The 21,407-nt window shown below is 39.2% G+C and overlaps 1 protein-coding gene across 1 annotated transcript in view; it reads right to left on the bottom strand.

The window, feature by feature from the left end:
- Nucleotides 1-21,407, bottom strand: part of PKP2 (plakophilin 2) — an 80,201-nt gene that overhangs the window by 46,952 nt on the left and 11,842 nt on the right. The window contains 3 exon segments of the mRNA NM_001083729.1: nucleotides 7,471-7,606; nucleotides 16,835-17,514; nucleotides 17,903-18,015. Of these exon segments, the coding sequence (NP_001077198.1) occupies nucleotides 7,471-7,606; nucleotides 16,835-17,514; nucleotides 17,903-18,015 (929 nt within the window).

Raw genomic sequence — 21,407 nt, 5'->3', positions numbered from 1 at the left:
TATTCTATGTAATTTATTTACCTATTCTGAAAAAGCTCTGTCTCTCTGAAAGCTAATTTGAATGCTTTAGAAAGACTAGATAAAGGTGAAGAGCTTTGAAAAGATCTGTAATTGGTTGTAACTGGAAGAAATTAACCTAAAAGGCTAGGTAAAAATATAAGAATCTAGAAGGATATGAACTCCAATGAATTAGGGCCATTAGGTTCTCATTTTACTCCAAAAAATCTAAAAATGGCAAATGAAACATAATGGGCATAGTTTATATATGAAAAACAACGACAAATTCTGTGTGTTTATAATTTTTTTAAAGGATTTTCTCTGTAATTCTGATAACCTGATCAGTGATTGTCTTGATTTCAAAAAGAGGAAAATTTATAATATAAAGAAATACCTTTTTTTCTGCTTATCAGATTAGCACAAATGAACGAAGAAGAATCATATCTTGTGATAATGGTGCATGTAAATAGGCACTTGGACACCATGTTGGTGGGAGGGTACATTTGTATAATTTAGGGGAAGATTTATAGCAAGTTATTTGTCAAAATTAAAAATGATTCACCAGTAATGAGGACTGGATTTACCTAGCACTTAAATGGTTTCAAAAACCAGACAAAATATATAATTGTTTCAATAGCTGGACATGAGGCAGGGATGGACAGTGATCCCTAGGAGACGGCGAACAAGGAAGGAGAGCGCTAGTGCTGCCTCAGACCACAGTCTTGAGAGACCCCAGGCTGTGGCTTTGTAAGGGAAGTCTTAGGTGGAATTCAGCAAGCAGAGCTGAGAAGGAGAGTGACGAGTACAAGAAGAAAAGGAAGGACGAGTACTAGTAAGAAAAGGATTGCGCAGAAGGAGAACTCCTGAGATCTGCAGAGGGTCCCCATTTAGTATTCAGCAGAGTATTTACCAGTTTTATCTTTGTGAGGAAACTGCCTGAGGCCAGGCAAGTAACTGCCTAAATAAAGTTACTGCTTCTCAGGCTCACAAAGGCCTGTGAACAGTGCCTATTCTCACCAGCCAGCCAGATAGACAAGGTTAGTCAAAGAGCTATTTTAACTGTCTTGCATATGTTGAGAAACATGTTAAGTATAGACAGAAGATATAAAAAAAGACTAAAATTGGACTTCTAGATATGAAAACTATAATTTACAAAATAAAAAGTACACTGAATGAAATAATGGCATATTCAACAATGCAGAAGAAAAGGTCAGTAAATTTAAAGCATAGAAACTGAATTTACCCAAAAAGAAACATACAGGAAAAACAACTAAAAAAGAAAAACAGAGTACACATGAACTGTGGTACAACTTCAAGCAGCCTAATATATATGTAATATATGTAATGGCAGTTCTCAGAGGCAGGACAGAAGATTTCCTAAATAAAATTTCAAAATTTGATGAAAAGTAGAAATCCACAATTTTGAGAAGTTTAATGAACTCCAAACCACAAGAATGGTCTAGTGGTTTTCCCTACTTTATTCAAATTAAGTCTGAACTTGGCAATAAAGAGTTCATGATCTGAGCCATAGTCAGCTCCCGGTCTTGTTTTTGCTGACTGTATAGAGCTTCTCCTTCTTTGGCTGCAAAGAATATAGTCATTGTGATTTTGGTGCTGACCATCTGGTGATGTCCATGTGTGGAGTCTTCTCTTGTGTTGTTGGAAGAGGGTATTTGCTATGACCAGTGCGTTCTCTTGGCAAAACTCTATTAGCCTTTGCCCTGCTTCATTGTACTCCAAGGCCAAATTTGCCTGTTACTGCAGGTATTTCTTGACTTCCTACTTTTGCATTCCAGTCCCCTATAATGAAAGTGAAGTTGCTCAGTCATGTCCGACCCTCAGCAATCCCATGGACTGCAGCCTTCCAGGCTCCTCCATCCATGGGATTTTCCAGGCAAGAGTACTGGAGTGGGGTGCCATCGCCTTCTCCGCTATAATGAAAAGGATATCTATTTTGGGTGTTAGTTCTAAAAGGTATTATAGGTCTTCATAGAACCGTTCAATTTCAGCTTCTTCAGTATTACTGGTAGGGGCATAGACTTGGATTACTGTGATATTGAATGGTTTGCCTTGGAAACGAACAAAGATCATTCTGTCATTTTTGAGATTGCATCCAAGTACTGCATTTCAGACTCTTTTGTTGACCATGATGGCTACTCCATTTCTTCTAAGGGATTCCTGCCCACAGTAGTAGATAATAATGCTCATCTAAGTTAAATTCACCCATTCCGGTCCATCTTAGTTTGCTAATTCCTAGATTATCAACGTTCATCCTTGCCATCTCCTGTTTGACCACTTCCAATTGGCTTTGATTCATAGACCTAATATTCCAGGTTCCTATGCAATACTCCTCTTTCCAGCATCGGACCTTGCTTCTATCACCAGTCACATCCACAACTGGGTGTTGTTTTTGCTTTGGCTCCATCCCTTCATTCTTTCTGGAGTTATTTCTCCACTGATCTCCAGTTGCATATTGGGCACCTCCTGACCTGGGGAGTTCATCTTTCAGTGTCCTATCTTTTTGCCTTTTCATACTGTTCATGGGGTTCTCAAGGCAAGAATACTGAAGTGGTTTGCCATTCCCTTCTCCAGTGGACCACATTCTGCCAGACCTCTCCATCATGACCAGTCCGTCTTGGGTGGCCCCACACAGTATGGTTAGTTTCATCGAGGTTTGTGATATTGTACAGGAGACAGGGAACAAGACCATCACCAAGAAAAAGAAATGCAAAAAAGCGAAATGGCTTACAAAAAGGTGTGAAAAGAAGACAAGCAAAAAGCAAAGGACAGAAGGAAAGATATACCCATTTGAATGCAGAGTTCCAAAGAATAGCAAGGAGATATAAGAAAGCCTTCCTCAGTGATCAGTGCAGGCATCACTGACTCGATGGACGTGAGTTTGAGTGAACTCCAGGAGTTGGTGATGGATAGGGAGGCCTGGTGTGCTGCAATTCATGGGGTCTCAAAGAGTTGAACACGACTGAGTGACTGAATTGAAGTGAACTGAGAACTACCATATGATGCAGCAATTCTAATTATATGTATTTATCCTAAGGAAACAAAAACACTAACTCAAAAAGATATATGAATCCCCATGTTCACTACAACATTGTTTATAATAGAGACATGGAAACAACCTAAGTATCCACTGATGAATGAGTAGATACAGGAGTTGTGGTGTTGTGTGTGTATACATGTATATAGTCCATATATACACAGAATATTATTCAGCTATAAAAAGGAAGCAATTATGGTCACGGCAACAACATGGATGGACCTTATAGGCAGTATGTGAAGTGAAATAAATCAGGACAGACAAACACCCTATGATCTCACTCACATCTGGAATCTAAGAAACAAACAAAACAAAAACAAAATCATAGATCTATACAGAGAACAGGTTGGCAGTTGCCAGAGGTTGGGGAGGGGGTTTGAGGTGGGGTACACTGGGTGAAGGGGGTCAAAGGTACAAATTTACAGCTGTAAAATCAATAGTTCCAGGGATGTAATATACAGCCTGATGACTATAGTTAATAATATGGTACTGCGTATTTGAAAGTTGCTAGATAGTAGATTTTAAAACTTCTCATGACAAAAAAAATCTCATAACTATGTGTGGTGATGAATGGTAACCAGATTTATTGTGGTGATCACTGTACAATACATTCATATATTGTATCATTATATTGTATGTCTAAAACTAATATGTTATATGCCAATTATATCTCAATTAAAAAAAAACACAAAAGACAAAACAAAAAGCAGGAAAAACTGTTATTAAGAATATTAAAGTATAAGCCTTTCCTTTTCTTCCAAAAAAAGAAAAGAAAAACAACAAAAATCCCCCAAATTAAATTCCTCAAAAAAAAAAAAAAAACCAACTAAAAAACCTTATAGGTAAAAATCATACTTAAGAATGAAAGCACAACTGAATGCTTTCACTTATGATCAGGAACAGGACAACATATCCATTCTTCTTTTTAACACTGTACTGGAGGTTCTAGACAGCACAAAATAAAAGATTGGAAAGGAAAAAAAAAAAACCTGTCTTTATTTGTAGATGGTATGATCTTCTATGTAGGAATATGATGAATCTACAAATATGTTACAAGAGCTAATAAGTAAATTTAGTAATAACACACATACAAAATCAACAGATAAAAATGAACTGAATTTCTATCTACTATCATGAAACTATCAAAAATTAAAAAACCATGACCATTTATAAAAGCATCTAGAAATATGGACTTTAAGGACAGATCTGACAAAAGACATGAAAGATCTCTAGAGTAAAAAGTAAAAAACACTGCTGAGAGAAACTAAAGACCAACATAAGTGGTAAAATATACCATGTGCAGAGGTCAGAAGACTTGCTTAGATGTCAGTTCTCCACAGATTGATCTATAGATTCAATGCAACCTCAAAACAAAATCCCAACTGTTGGTTTTAAAATATGGAAATTGACAAGTTTATTTCTAAAATTCAAATGGAACTGCAAAAAAACCTATAACAGCCAAAATAATTTGAAAAAGAACAAAGTCAGGGGACTAGCAGTACCTAATTTCAAGACTTAATATAAAACTATAGTAATTGAGACAGTATGGTATTTGTATAAAGACAGGGGTCAATGGGATAGAATACATAGTCCAGAATTAAACTCATGTATATGATTAATTCCTTTTCAACAGAAGTGCAAAAATAACTCCGTATCAAAAGGATAATCTTTTTGACAAATCCTGCCTAAACAACTGCATATGTTGATATATATGTTTTAATGAAAGGAACTTTGGTAAACATCTTGCAATATATACAAAGATTAACCACAAATGGACTATTCAACTATAAAGTCTTATACTTATAAAAACTTCTGGAAGAAATAGGAGATTGTTTTTGTGACCTTTGAGAACAGAAAGATTTCTTGGATACACCATGAGAAGTGTGATCCACGAGGAAAAAACTGATAAATTATACTCCATCAAAATTTAAAACTGTTGAAAGAATGAAAAAACAAAACACAACTGAGTGAAAATATTTCCAAATCACACGTATGAAAAAAGACTTATATCCAGAATCTATAAAGAAATATCAAAATTCAATAATAAGAAAACAGAAGACCCAAATAAAAAAACAGGCAAAAGATCTGAAAACATTTCACCAAAGATGGTATCAATATATAGATAACAAGCAAATGAAAAGATGCTCAACATCAGTCATTAGGAAAATGCAAATTAAAACCACAGTGAAAAACTACTACAAACCTATTGCCTCTAATTAAGACTGACCATATCCAGTGTTAGGACACAGGGGAACCAGAACTCTCATACATTGCTAATGGGAATGTAAAATGGTATAGTTACTTTGTAAAACAGTTTGGCAAATCCTTAGTCAAACAACTACAATATCATCCAGGTATTCTACTCCAAGGTATTTACCTCAGAGAAATTAAAACATCTGTTTGTAAACATATGTTCATAGCAGCTTTATTTGTAATAGCCAAAACTCAAATGCCCATTGACAGGTAAGTGGATAAACACATTATGGTAACCACAAAACAAAATACTACTCACACACCCACACCCACACCCATACCTTTTGATACATACAACCTTAAAAGATTTAAGCTGAATAAAAGAATTCAGACCAAAAAAATGCATATTTACTCTATGATACCATTTATATACAATTCTAGAAAATTCAACTAATCTATAGTAACAGAAAGCAGATCATTAACTGTGGGTTGTGGAGGGGTGGGATGTACTGATTACCAAGGGGCACAAGCAAACTTTGGAGGTAATGAATTTGCTCACTGTATTGATTGTGATGATGGTTTCACTGTATCAAAACATGTATCAAAAATTTTGTCATTTTTAACCTTAATAAAACTGTTAAAAAACTGAACAAACAAAATTAGTGCATTCATACAAGAGAAATCTATGTAGCAGTTTTAATTAACACACACACAAACATATATATGGAATCTAGAAAGATGGGACTGATGAACCTATTTGCAGGGCAGCAAAGGAGACACAGACATAAAAAACAGACTTGAGGACACAGTAGAGGAGGGTGAGGGTGGGATGAATTGAGAGTTAACGCTGAAACATATACACTACCATATGGAAAATACACAAGGAGCTCAAATCCAGTGCTCTGTGACAACCTAGAGGGGTGGGATGGGGTGGGAAGCATGTTTAACAGGGAGAGGACATGTGTATACTTACGGCTGATTCACGTTGATGTATAGCAGAAACCAACACAATATTGTAAAGTGATTATCCTCCAATTAAAAAGAAATAAATTAAAAAAAAATCTATGTAGGTAGCAGTTTTAAAGAATGAAGGTAGGGCTAATATATACTGAAGATTTTCAAGATATAGTGTTAAATTAAAACAAAGTACTGAGTATTGTAAGTAACCTGTTATTTGTGATTTTATTTTAAAACAAAAAGGATATTTAATCCACCCATCCAATAACTGCTTCTACATGCATAAACTATCTCTGATACCTTAAAATTGATGTGAGAGACAGAGAGAGAGGCGGGGAGGAGGAGGATAGAGAATGGGAGGTTGAGAGAAAAAGAGGGAGATGGAGGCCTAGACTGGGGTTTGGAGTAGGAGAAAAACTTCTTTTCACTATGTACCTTTTTAAACTATGATTTCCCCCCCCCTACAAATGTACCATTTAAAACAAAGTGACCTATTGATTCTATCTTGGAGTATCTGTCCTATACCAACACTGGTGGAAATGCCAAAAGATATATGTATAAAGCTATTCATTGAGTCACTGTTGTAATGTTAAAGAAACTGTTTAAGGAAAATAAAAACTTAGAACACATTGCTCACATTTAATATATTTTTTAAATATAGAAAACAATAGCCTAAAATGTACACTCATTTTCTCTCTCTCCCCTCTTCTCTCAAAAAAATCTGAAAGTACACAGACTGCTATAAACAATTATCTCTGGAGATGGTTCTAAAAGGAGAGGTCAGACAAAGAAAGGAGAGGTACATGTAGTCATTTTTGTTCTAATTTTCTGGATTGCAGAAAATTTTTTTGGTAATCAGTGTATATTTCCTTTTAGATTAAAAGGTCTCAATAAAAGATTATTTTTAATTATTTAATTACTTTAAAAAATAAGCTATGATTGACATGAAAAAAATGAAAGTTAAAGTCACTCAGTCATGTTCGACTCTTTGGGACCCCATGGACTATACAGTCCATGGAATTTTCCAGGCCAGAATACTGGAGCGGGTAACCGTTCCCTTCTCCAGGGGCTCTTCCCAACCCAGGGTTCAAACCCAGGTTTCCCACATTGCAGGCGGATTCTTTACCAGCTGATTCACCCGGGAAGCCCACAAATAATTCAATAATTTCAAATATTAAATTAAATTTGGTTTCAGTTTGTAGGATCACCATCCTGTATAGATGTGAAACTAAGCTTGTTTTGCACCCGACTTGAGATGATATACTCACCCTTTTCCGTGCTTCAGATTTCTGGAAGCACTCATGCTGTATGAAAGTAGCTGCAATAGGAATCTTGGACGGTGGCGTGTGGTCTGCCTCAAGCATACTCACTGCTCGCTCCAGAGTCATCTCCGTGTCTACATTCCTAGACAAACAATCACAGATTCAGCAAGATTCCAAACTTGCTCCCTCCTGCCTGTCAACTTGATCCTCCAGGGGATAACCTGCCTAATATCAGGAAGCACCTAGAACATCTGAGCCTTGGATCCTGTTTAGGCAAAGGAAAAATTAGCTTCTGAGGTCAGAAGGTACAGGAATCCAGCAGCAGAAACACTCTACTTCTGGTCAGACTAGCTTCTGAGGACACTACTGAACTGAGAAGAAACTTCCCTCTATTTAAGATACATATATGTCTCACATGAAATATAAATGTATCTGACATGAAATTGAAAAGAAATTTGGTCACAGAAATTAACAATTATCCATACCTTGGTAATCTCATACCTGAAGTTAAATACCTTCCCTCAAAAATTATTAGATTTTTCTCACAGCTGCTCAAAATCTGTTATTATACCTGAGAATAAGTTTTAAAAGAAGCATTCTAAAAGTGCTACTATTTAATGAATATAGTAGTATATAAACGGTATAAGACAGGAAAACTGAGTTTGGTTAAAATAGGTTATGACAGAATCCAATAGGAAAGATACTGATTAAATGCAATAATATTAATAAAAAGCCCCTTTTAAATACAATTTAATAAACATTCTGTTACCATTGTAAAGACATTCAGCTACAGTCTAAGTAACATACTTTGTCCTCTACTAATTGTAAATGCATACAGTATTGATGAAATCGGATATAGTCTGATACTGAGAAGATAATTTATAGAGAATAAATAAAATTGCTATGAATAAAACAATAACTCCCAAATGCCTCACAAAAGTGGCATTAATTCTCCTTCCCCTTTTATTTCTGCCTGGAGGGTGACTAAGTTTAGGCAGCCTATTACCAAGGTGTATTTGTACTTCCTTTTTTATTTTTTAAATTTTATTTATTTATTTTAAAGACGCTTGCTCCTTGGAAGGAAAGCTATGACAAACTTAGACAGCATATTAAAAAGCAGAGGCATTACTTTGCCTACAAAGGTCTGTACAGTCAAAGCTATGGTTTTTCCAGCAGTCATGTATGATGTGAGAGTTGGACCATAAAGAAGTCTGAGTGCCAAAGAATTGATGCTTTTGAACTGTGGTGCTGAATAAGACTCTTGAGAGTCCCTTGAACTGCAAGGAGATCAAATGAGTCAATTCCAAAGAAAATCAAACTTGAATATTCATTGGAAGGACTGATGCTAAAGGTGAAGCTCTAATACTGTGACCACCTGATTGGAAAAGCCCACTCATAGAAAAGACCCTGATGCTGGGAAAGATTGAAGGCAAAAGGAGAAGAGGGGGGCAGAGAATGAGATGGTTAGGACAGCATCACTGATTCAATGGACATGAGTTTGAGCAAACTCCCGGAGATACTGAAGAACCAGGAAGCCTGGCATACTGCAGTCCATGGGGCCACAAAGAGTCTGACATGACTTAGCGACTGAACAACAACAACAAAGAATCCCCTCAGAGAAACCACACTGAGGATGGCAACACCTCAGGACTGCGGCTAAAGACATGCCTTAAAAGTAACCTAGGATTCTCTTGGGTGTCAACGAGGATCACACCTGATTCATTAACAGAGACTTCTAAGACATTATGGGAGGGTATTTTCCAGCATCTGCTAGCAAGCATGGTGAAGAAATTCTCTCTTATATCAGGCTAACCCACCAATACATGCACCTATGTACCAACGGAGCATTTTTATGTTGTGAGGGGCATGTCTGTGTGTGAATGGGCGTGGCACAGGTGAGAGGATAAGAGTAACGGGCCTCATGACTAAAAACTAATTCCCACTGCTTCTAAAACACATGTTCAAACACAGAAGTGTTACCTCATGAGTATAAGGGTATTAAAAATGAAGCAGTCCTGGCATCTATACTGAGAATTATATAATGATCTCATATTTTAAACTTTTATGCCTCAGGAGTCAATTTAATTGGTAAAAATGTAGGCTATTACCATTAAAACTAGAATCTGAATCACTTTTATTTAACATAAACTCCCTTTTAAAAAGAGATGGAAATATTTCACAGGCATGGACTCCAATTACTTTACAGGGAAAGCAAAAGTCAAAAAAATTGTAAGTCTTTCACCATCTACCACTATAGGTGTTTAAATTGATGAGACAGCATTCATAAGCTAAGAATAACCTTCTGTTTAATACTTCTTTTTTTAAGATTTAGCCATTAATCCATTTCATAAGTCATAAATGACTCAGGAAAGTTTGAATTTCCCAACAAAATTTCCCATCCAAACCAAAATTTCCCAACCAACAAATAATTCCATTACTCTAATCCTTTATTTTCCTGAACATGATTCACAAAGAAGTTCTTCATTCACTGCCAGCCAACCTAATGCTACTTCAGTTTATCACTAAAAACAATTCCCAAACAGAACAAAGACTTCCTCAACAAGAACGTCTGCCACAGCTGTCAGGGCATCAATTTTCTCTTTTGTTACTGTCTGTAAAGTCTAACTGTATAGCACAGCATCTATTCTGACCTCAGTCTGGCTCCATCTCTTGCCATCCTCCACCCCATCTCCTCTCCCTCCCCTAATGGACTAACTCTTCCTCCAATCACACCTGACTTTTAACCCTTCTCTAATTGCTGCATGCCCTTCACAAGCCACTCTCTCTGATGTTTCTAGGAAACCCACCCTTCTACCTATTTCTTTTCATTCTTCAAGACTCAATTCAAATATCATCCCTTCTGTATTCCTATCCCCAGCTAAAGCTATTCCTTTCCTCCTCTATTCTCTCTTTACCCAATGGAATTGGAGTCTGCCCACCCAATACACAGTGAAGCCTATCTAATGACACTGGGTTGTGCTGAAGGAAACTACAGTGTTTGTTATAGGACACCAAGCAAGGAGAAAGGGCAGCTCATGCTCAAAAAACAGAATGGCTGTCAGGACAGGATATTTAAAAGGAAAACTAGGGGTGAGGGTTGCAGGGTGCCTAATCAGCTTGTGGATATTCTTCTCATTGATTCCTAGTGGGGTAACAGAATGATGTTCCAGGAATCAACACTCAGCCTTCCAGTTCCAACCAGTATGGGGTCAAGGTGCTGGTGGTGAGCATGTAGTCACCATCCACCATGATTAGGGGTCCTAATTTCTGCAAAACAACTCTAAGATACATGTCAGATTGTTATATCCTCAGGGTGAACCAGGAGTCCTGTGACTCATGTTCTAATCATTAACTGCTTAAGCTCTTGCTCTTTGGGTCTTAGAGAAAGCCTAGGAGACTAAAGCCTTTCTTCAAACAAGAAACGGGGGACATGGAGGGAATTTTGTACCCAGGCAAGGCCCTGTAGGCTCCTTTTTGGTCTCCTTCAATCTCTCTCTCTTCCTCCCTACTTTCTTCTCTGCCTCCCTTTCTTCCCTCCTCCTTCCCTTTCTGCTCACTTACAAAACATTTCTTGAAGCCTATAGAAATGTGGCTTGGGAGAAAGGGTTGGGGAGGGAAGGATCAGGACGAGCAGTTGTTCCTGGGTTCCATTATCAACTGAATGTATTCTCCAATAGTGAGTCTTTTCAAGCACTTTAGTTAATATGTTAATATGATGTCAATACATTCATCATAAAATGTAAACAGGAAGCAATGTAAAGTATTATTGGTCAGAATATGAGTAATTATAGGAAAAAATTAAAAACATGTACTTTTTTTTTTGGTATGCAATCCCTCAGCAACCACATTCCTGACAATAACAACACAGCCCTACCCCACGCTGGTTCACAGATATCAGAACAGCTCTGAAGGTCAAGCAAACACCAGATGATGAATGAAGAGCTCCCCTGTGTTGTCAGATGCTTAGGAAATGCAAACCCTCCTACCTCACAAAGATTTTAGGTGTGATGAAAGCACTGCTTTACAAAGGTGACTTTAGAGTGGATATAAGCTTCTAGAGACAGTTTTGAGGGCATTACAAAAGTCTTAGCTGAAGCAATAAAGTTGTGAACTGGACTGTTAAAAATGGAAAGAAAGATATAGTTGAAAGAGACCTGAATAATCAAAGAACTAAAGAAGCAGGTAACTAAGAGGATGTGAAGGGAAGTTAATGTGACATCTTTTCTGTTCTGTGCTGCTCTACATCACAAACTTGACAGGCGATCATACCAGAGACACAGTCACTCACCTTTGTCTCCCTCTAGCAATGCAAAAGCATCACTCTTTTGTTCTCTGAATTCCTACAGACACTAGTACAATCTAGTACTTGATGTGTCTTATTTTTTTCTTTATAGACCTTCTCTAGACCTTCATATATCCCATTAAATTTTTATCTCTATGGTGCTTACTGAAGTGCTGGGTACAGCGGAGCACCCTAAGATTCATTTGCTGAACCACCAGTCCGTTACATGTACAGAAATCATATTTTCATAAAACCGATTACAGTGTTTTACTTAGTGATTTCTTAACTCTTTTTCAATAGTCTGATTTAGAGCAGCTGTTGACTACCTATCTTCTACTCCAGTGTTTTGATTTTCAGCTACATTAGAAACTGACCAGCCATTCTTCTTTTAGAAACAAAGACCCATTGTTTAATACCTTCTGTCATTATGCAGGATTACAGTTTTAGAGAGTATAGTTTTATTCCTATTCCATAGGAATGTTCCACAAATGTGAAAGAACACTTCTTCACACGTGGGACTTTGTGAAAAAATTGAATTCCAAATATAGGCACTAGATAGAGCTTGAAATGTGAGATACTGCAAGGCACAGGAGAGCAGAGCATGTGTTCTCAGGGGCAGCCTGGGGAACTGAAATGAACCATGGAACACATCAAAGGAGGAAGAGAATCAGATATGGATGCCACCTTGATCATTATAGGAAATATCCCTGACCCCATTTCCTTCCCATACATAGCAGCATTTTCAAGAAGTGGTCATTTCTATGATTTCTGTTCTCTAGGACGGCAACTTTGGGAATCATTAAGAATAGATTTCTTGCCCTTTATTTTAAATTTCTTGATCCCAAGTATTTATTCTATTCCTGGAACATGATTAATTATTGTAATAAAATTTTCTCTATTAAAACAATAACTCAAAATTAGAGGGAGAGCAGACAGGTAAATGAATAACCACAATGTATTATTCTGTAGTACAGACACCCACACAGTGCAACTATCTGGAGCACCTAGTTGGCGAGGCAAGTGGTCAGGTGGTAACTGAGATAAATCTAGAATCATGATTCGGTTCAGTTCAGTTCAGTCGCTCAGTCGTGTCCGACTCTTTGCGACCCCATGAATTGCAGCATGCCAGGCCTCCCTGTCCATCACCAACTCCCAGAGTTCACTCAGACTCACGTCCATCGAGTCAGTGATGCCATCCAGCCATGATTAGCCAGCCAAAAAATAGCTACAGGGAAGAAATAGATTAGATAGGTAGATAAGAAAAGAAGGAAGGAAGAGGGAAAGAAAGGAAGGAAAGAAGAAAAGAAGGCACAAAGATAAAAAGAAATAAAATAAGTGAATCAATACTTATCATTCCAAAGAAGGGCAATGCCAAAGAATGTTCAAACTACTATACAATTCTGCTGATTTCACATGCTAGCAAGGTAATGTTCAACATCCTTCAAGTTAGGCTTCAACTATACGTGAACCGAGTATTTCTAGATATAAAAGCTGGATTTAGAAAAGGCAGAGGAACCAGAGATCAAATTGCCAACATCTGTTGGATCATAGAAAAAGCAAGAGAGTTCCAAAAAAACATCTACTTCTACTTCATTGACTGTGATAAAGCCTTTGTGTAGATCACAACAAACTGTGGAAAATTCTTCGAGATGGGAATAACAGACCACCTTACCTGCCTCCTGAGAAACCTGTATGCAGGTCAAGAAGCAACAGTTAGAACTGGACATGGAACAATGGACTGGTTCAAAATTGGGAATATACATCAAGGTTGTATATTGTCACCCTGCATATTTAACTTATATGCAGGGTACATCATGAGAAATGCTGGGCTGGATGAATCACAAGCTGGAATCAAGATTGCAGGGAGAAATATCAGTAACCTCAGAAATGCAGATGATACCATTCTAATGGCAGAAAGCACAAAGGAACTAAAGAGACTCTTGATGAGGATGAAAGAGGAGAGTGAAAAAGCTGGCTTAAAACTCAACATTCAAAAAACTAAGATTGTGGCATCTGGTCCAATCACTTCATGGCAAATAGAAGGGAAAAAAAATGGAAGCAGAGACAGATTTCATTTTCTGGTTCCAAAATCACTGTGACTGCAGCCATGAAATTAAAAGACACTTCCTCCCTGGAAGAAAAGCTATGACAAACCTAGACAGCGTATTAAAAAGCACGGACATCCATTTGCTGACAAAGGTCCATATAGTCAAAGCTATGGTTTTCCAGTAGTCATGTATGGATGTGAGAGTTGGACCATAAAGAAGACTGAGCACCAAAGAATTGATGCTTTTGAACTGTGGTGCTGGAAAAGACTACTGAGAGTCTCCTGGACAGCAAGGAGGATCAAACCAGTCAACCCTTAAGGAAATCAACCCTGAATATTCACTGGAAGGACTGATGCTGAAGCTGAAGCTTTAATACTTCAGCCACCTGATGTGAAGAGCCATCTCACTGGAAAAGACCCTGAAGCTGGGAAAGATTGATGGCAGGAGGAGAAGGGGGGTGAATAGAGGATGAGATGGTTGAATGGCATCACTGACTCAATGGACATGAGTTAGAGCAATCCCTGGGAGATAGTGAAGGGCAGGGAAGCCTGGCATGTTGTAGTCCATGGGGTTGCAAATAGTCGGACACAACTTAGCAATTGAACAACAACAAGAAAAGCAAGAGGTTCAAGGTGGTTTGAGTGTTCAGGCGTGTTTTTGGGGATGATGATGATGAAGGGTAAAAAAGAGTAGAAAGAGATCAGACTAGCAGAGGTCTAACTAGCAGGTTAGCAGAGGTGGAAACATGGGCTTTGCATGCCATGCTAAAAAGCACAAAGGTTTGGTGGAATTATGGGAAGATTATAAGTTGTGGAGAGGAGTCATCAGAGTTTGGAAGATCCTTCTAACAGTTTTAGAGAATGATTGAGAGCAAGACCAGAGGCAGAGAGACCTATGCAATAGAGACAGAAAGAGGGTAAAAATTTACAACCCATTAAGGAATTAAAAATAATAGCTTGGTGATATGTGACTATGAAGGGAAAAGACAAGAATGACTCCCAGGTTTATAAATGACAGGACTTTAGTATGAGGAGATGGTCAGGAATAGAAGGTAGGGAAGAGCTGATAAATTTAATTTTGAACATACTGAGTCCATGAGGTTGTTAGAAATACACACAAATTTAGAGTTGAGGATAGAGGACAGAGATGAAAATGAAACACTGGGAATCACAGGATGTAAGTGCAATATGCAGGGCTTCTTTAGAAGAGCACCAAGACCAAAACAGAAGGGTTGATGAAGATGACTTCCTTGCTGCTGCTGCTGCTAAGTCACTTCAGTCGTGTCCAACTCTATGCGACCCCATAGACGGCAGCCCACCAGGCCCCACCATCCCTGGGATTCTCCAGGCTGGAGAATCCCACTGGAGTGGGTTGCCATTTCCTCCTCCAATGCATGAAAGTGAAAAGTCAAAGTGAAGTCGCTCAGTCGTGTCCGACCCCATGGACTGCAGCCTACCAGGCTCCTCCGTCCATGGGATTTTCCAAGCAAGAGTACTGGAGTGGGTTGCCATTGCCTTCTCTGGATGACATGCAAAAAAGTCCTTGCAGGGAAGACTAAGACATGGCTAGAAGAAACCAGGAGAAGCTGGTGTCCCGACAACCCAGGGAAGAGAGAATTTCAATTTATTAAATGCTGCCCACAGACTAATATAGGTGCTAATTACGTGTCTGCTTCAGATGTAGCATTAGGGCAGTCTTTGGTAGATCTGTGGGGAGCCTATTTCAGAAATGTTGGAGACTAAATTCATACTGCAGTGAGTGGATGACAGACTGGGAAGTGACAAGGTGGTGGAAGCAGGAGGACAGAGAAGGAAGAAGAGAAGAGTGCCAGCTGTGGAGAATGTGAAGCAACAGTTCTGTTACTGTTAGAATCATTTCATTAAAACTGACCAAGCACAAATCTTACTATATAGTAGGCATTTAATACATCTTGAATTATCAGTTTAAAAGAATTGATCAGCTTTTCCCTCCATAAATAATTACCTCATGCATTTTTCTTTTTATAAGTGTGTCCATATTGACAAAGATCTACTTTCTAAAGAAATGTTATGTCTCATATTCAATTTTGTTTTATAAAAAATATTTCTTGCTTCAAGATTAGATTAGCCCTAAAATCTTTTCTCACCGGTGCCCACCTAATCAATGAGTATACTGCACAATTTCACTTAAAGGGATGATTAAAGGTAATAATTTCCATTAACCAACTTCACAGTTAAAAAAAAAATCAAATATTTAATGTTTTACCATAATGATACATCATTATTTTAGTAGTTACTAATGTAATCAATCATCCATCCATTTCTCAATTTTTCTCTTAGTGAGTTCCTCAGTTTACAAAATTTGTGCTCCAGCATTAAACTTGATGAAAGTTAAGTTCCAAACACTAGATTAGTCAAGCCATAACGTAAACAGGAGAGGCAAAGGAATGACTTTGAAACTTCAAGTATTTTAATTATTCAGTACTACAAAACAAAAACTCTGATACATCCCTTATACTACAGTCAAATAATATTGAATAAAATTATCAGGTATATCAAAGGAAAAGAGACATTTAGCAATTAGTTGCCTCTGATTAGCTCTTCCTTTTTTGGTAGTGTTATCAAAATAGCATTTGTGGTTCACTTTTAACACCGAGAATAAACATTTTTGCCTTTTTCCTTCCTTTATTTCAAGGAATGATTGAGAAAAATGCATGTAATTATCCATTTCTTCGTCTACTTTGGAGTTAGCTCCATTCAAAGCAGATTTTCACATAACCAAGGGGTCAGGCCTCCCTTTAGCCATCATCTAATTTGAAACAGATGGACTAAAAGCCACATTTCTCCGCAGAGCTGCCATACAAGCAGGTAGCTTGGCCCCTGTCCCTGAGGTAAATAGGCTAATCTGTCAATTAGGCAGCTGCCTGAGAAGTCATTATTTTAATCACTTATCTCTGGAAGTCTTTCTCTGCAGCCCCAGAAGCGCCAGCTCACGCAGTTGAGGGCTGTGGGAACAGAATGTGCTGGCACTGACAGCGCTGCAGATTGAGAAGGGGACTCACCCAGACTGGGCCTCGGTGAAAGTGCTTCTCTCGGCGGCGAGCATGATCCCACTTCCTCCTGCCGCCACCTGGCCCACGGTCATGTGCGGCCTCCTCCCGCCCGCCTCGGCTTCCCTCAGGGTGCGGGTGCTGTGGAAGGAGCTCTGATGCCAGGACGACCGCTCTGCCCGGCCGTGCGTGCCTGGCGGCATGGGCGCCGGCCTGGCCTGCCCCGCGGCGAGTCCCGCAGTCACGTAGTTCTCCTTCTCTAGGAGGTTGCCCAGGCTGTGGCTGGTCCCAGGCCTGGGATAGGTGAGCACTACAGGGTGGACAGGGGCGCCGTCAAAATCGGCTTCGTTCACAGACCCGTACTGGTAGCGCCTGTTGTAGGTGTCGTAGTGACGCTGCCTGCCCACCGCCCCGGAGTGGCTGAAACCTACAATTTCTGAGCGGGCGTAGCGAGGTGGCACAAGAAGCGTGGACCTCCTGCTCTCTTGGTGCCGCAAGGTGTGGCCGGCCTGGCTTCTCTGGCTGTAATGGTGCTCGCTGTGTGCGTACTGAGCCCTCTCAGGGCTGCTGTCTGGGGAAATCTCAAGTCTCCTTAGAGGCTGCCTGAAGAACCTTTCCTCCACCGACTTCTGGGAGCTGTACTGCGAAGTTCCTCTTCCCCAGCGACCTTCATAGGTGGGGGCTGTGCCTGTCTGCACAAAAGAGAAATAAAATTTAAATGAGGCATGAATCAGTTTTCATCTTTGTTGAAGATTAATTATCCTAGGACTATTACACAAGATGTTGGTTTCTCTAAATCACACAGAGAAGTCGACTCCTTTCTGGGTAAAGTCTGTTTTTAACAAGACTTGGTTGTCTAGTTATTTGTAATCAATCATCCATCCATCAAAACCATACCAGGATTTGATACGGTTTAAAGTTTCCAGTTTTCCATGATGTCCACACAAAACCAATCTTCTTATAATACATTTAGGAAATGGTAATACTTGAGAATGGTACACATTAAAAAACAACCCACAGAAGTTTAAAAATGTTTACTTGGTATTCTAATAACTATGGTTATATTCTTTGGTATCCTACCTTGAGCAAGTCATAGGTTTTAGTAACAGGGGAACGCACACCAGCAAAATCATTTTCAACCAAGTGTAGATTGTAGACATATTCAGGAACACTGCTAGTTCGGTGAAGATTTCCTGAAAGCAAGCATATAATAAAATAAGTGGGCCAATCAGTGGTGGTGGTGGTTTAGTCGCTAAGTAGTGACCGACTCTTGCGACCCCATGGACTGTAGCCTGCCAGGCTCCTCTGTCCATGGGATTCTCCAGGCAAGAATATATAACAATAGTATATTTTAAATTTAAGTAATTAAAGTCAGTGAGAAGTATTAGATCTATGTTAGTGTTTTTCAGTGTCAGGCTAACATGGGGCTTCCCAGGTGACGAAATGGTAAAGAATCTGCCTGCTAATGCAGGAGATGCAAGAGATGTGGGTTCGATCCATGGGTTGGGAGGATCCCCTGGAGTAGGAAATGGCAACCCACTCCAGTATTCTTGCCAGAAAGTTCCATGGATGGAAGAGCCTGGCAGGCTAGAGTCCATGGGGTTGCAGAATCAGACACAACTGAGCATGCATGCAATACAATGCAAGGTTAATATGACCCTTGGATGTGGCAATCAATCACAAGTTCTGGCAACATCCTTCACAAGCTCTTCAAAATAAAAGCTGAATTAAAAATAAAATTAAAACTTTTTTTTGAGGAAAGGGAAGAAAGGAGAGAGGAGCTTTTCACAAAAATCTAAATGTTTATTACAATGCTGAAGAATTTGGAAATCACTCAGTTGGCTTACATGGTCTATACTATAAAAGCTCAGTTTCTGTAAGTTAAGAGGAATACCCAAGGCCGGAACTCTGAAGTTTCCTGAGAGAATGTAGGTGAGGCAACAAATATAATGGGTCAATGTGGTCAGACAAAACATGGGTCAGTTTGAAAAATGCCAACTCTGGGCCTGGGGCATTAGGCAATGTGAGAGTTAGGCAGGCGAGGGAATCCACTTCCACACCAAAAAAGAACTGGTGACTGGTTCTTAGTTTGGGGTTTAACAGATAGCCTGTTCCTGCAAATGCTGCACAGGAGACAAGCCCTTCCTGCTCAGGTCTGTGGGGACTACAGGGACTCTCAAGTAAATTTGTTGTTGTTTAGTTGCTAAGTTGTGTCAGACTCTAACTGAGGCACATCTTAAAATACTCCTCTTTGAGCTTCAAATGTCTTAAAAAGCTTCCAGTTTTTTAATCAGTTCTTTTGTAATCTCCCACTGCTTTACAAAAAAATAAAAATAAAAAAGCCAAAAAACTAAACAAAATAATAAAATATCTCTAAAACTTAGGTAATTTCTAATTTCCTAATGTTAACCAAAATTACTGTCACGTAGCATTCTTTTAGAAATTAGAGGAAAAATAAAATACTCAATTAACTCTTCTAGTCACGAGTTCAGACACTCGTGAAAGATGTTGGTAATAAAATAACACAGGTAGACCCTTTCCAATACAACTGGAACATACCAACATATTTTCCCAATAAATTGTTAGAGTCTAACATGCTGGGAGGGATTTGGGGCAAGAGGAGAAGGGGACGACAGAGGATGAGATGGCTGGATGGCATCACTGACTCGATGGACGTGAGTCTCAGTGAACTCCGGGAGTTGGTGATGGACAGGGAGGCCTGGCGTGCTGCGATTCATGGGGTCGCAGAGTCGGACACAACTGAGCGACTGATCTGATCTGAACAATATATTCACAAGTTATTTTGAGGGAGAGGTGGAATGGAGAGTGTTGTTGTCAAAAAGCTAAAAATGTAAGAATCCATCCCAGATTATTTTTGTACATGTATTTTATTTCCTGGAGCCAAATAATCTGGCTAGTAAACATGTTTCAGGCCTCAAGGGGTCCTGGGGAAGACAGTACAGGCTTGTAAATATCACCCTAAAGATCAGGGGAGTTGAACAAAGGCAGACAGCTGTTTCCAGGGGCTTGATTTCTTCTCAAGGGTTAGCACAAGGTCAGGCAGCCTTTTAATTTTTAACTTCAATGTCAGAAGAACCCTAGAACCTGGACACTGAAAGGAATCTTCTGTACGACCCCATTTCAAAAGCTGTGAGAGGCTTAAGTACTCAGCTCTCAGTGTCTTCCTGAGGTTCCTGCTCAGGCTGTCTGTAGTCCCCAACTCAGGTCTCACTGTTCCTTCTCTCGCCCCTACCCCACCCTCTACTACACGGGAGGTAATGTGCAAGGAGGAGTCCCACCCATGTGGGAGAGGAGGCTAAATGTTTGACTTACATTCTTAACTCAACATTGTTGCTGTGGGTGGTAAGGCTTTTTAAAGCAACATAGATTAACACCTTAAACTGCAAGATTACTTTTAAGGAACTCAAATTATTTTATTTTATACTTTGTGATACACAGTTAGCTATTATCATATCCCTTTAAAAGAGGGAAACTTAAATTCAGTTCAGTTGCTCAGTTGTGTCTGACTCTTTGCCACCCCATGGATTGCAGCATGCCAGGCTTCCCTGTTCATCACCAACTCCAGGAGCTTACTCAAACTCATGTCCATCCAGTTGGTGATGCCATCCAACCATCTCATCCTCTGTTGTCCCCTTCTCCTTCCACCTTCAATCTTTCCTGGCATCAGGTTCTTTTCCAATGAGTCAGTTCTATGCATCAGGTGGCCAAAGTATTGGAGTTTCAGCTTCAGTATCAGTCCTTCCAATGAATATTCAGGACTGATTTCCTTTAGGATTGACTGGTTTAATCTCCTTGCAGTCAAAGGGACTCTCTCAAGAGTCCCAACATCACAGTTCAAAAGCTTCAGTTCTTTGGCGCTCAGCTTTCTTTATGGTACAACATCCGTACATGCCTACTGGAAGAACCATAGCTTTGACTAGACGGACATTTGTTGGCAAAGTAAATGTCTCTGCTTTTTAATATGCTGTCTAGGTTGGTCATAACTTTTCTTCCAAGGAGCAAGAGTCTTAATTTCATGGCTGCAGTAACCCACCATCTGCAGTCATTTTGGAGACCCCAAAATAAAGTCTGTCACTATTTCCATTGTTTCCCCATCTATTTGACATGAGTTGATGGGACCGGACGCCATGATCTTAGTTTTAGATTCAGTTTAGATCTTAGATTCAGTTTTCTGAATGTTGAGTTGTAAGCCAACTTTTTCACTCTCCTCTTTCACTGTCATAAAGAGGCTCTTTAGTTCTTCTTTGCTTTCTGCCATAAGGGTGGTGTCATCTGCATATCTGAGGTTATTGATATTTCTCCCAACAATTTGATTCCAGCTTATGCTTCATCCAGCCCATCATTTTGCATGTTATACTCTGCATGTAAGTTAAATAAGCAGGGTGACGATATACAATTTGGAACCAGTCTGTTGTTCCATGTTCAGTTCTAACTGTTGCTTCTTGACCTGTATACATATCTCTCAAGAGGCAGGTCAGGTGGTCTGGTATTCCATCTCTTGAAGAATTTTCTACAGTCTGTTGTGATCTATACAGTCAAAGGCTTTGGCATAGTCAATAGAGCA

The sequence above is a fragment of the Bos taurus genome, chromosome 5, assembly GCF_002263795.3.
Source record: "Bos taurus isolate L1 Dominette 01449 registration number 42190680 breed Hereford chromosome 5, ARS-UCD2.0, whole genome shotgun sequence".
In the NCBI taxonomy this organism is placed as follows: domain Eukaryota; kingdom Metazoa; phylum Chordata; class Mammalia; order Artiodactyla; family Bovidae; genus Bos; species Bos taurus.
This window is presented reverse-complemented; position numbering and strand designations above follow the sequence as displayed.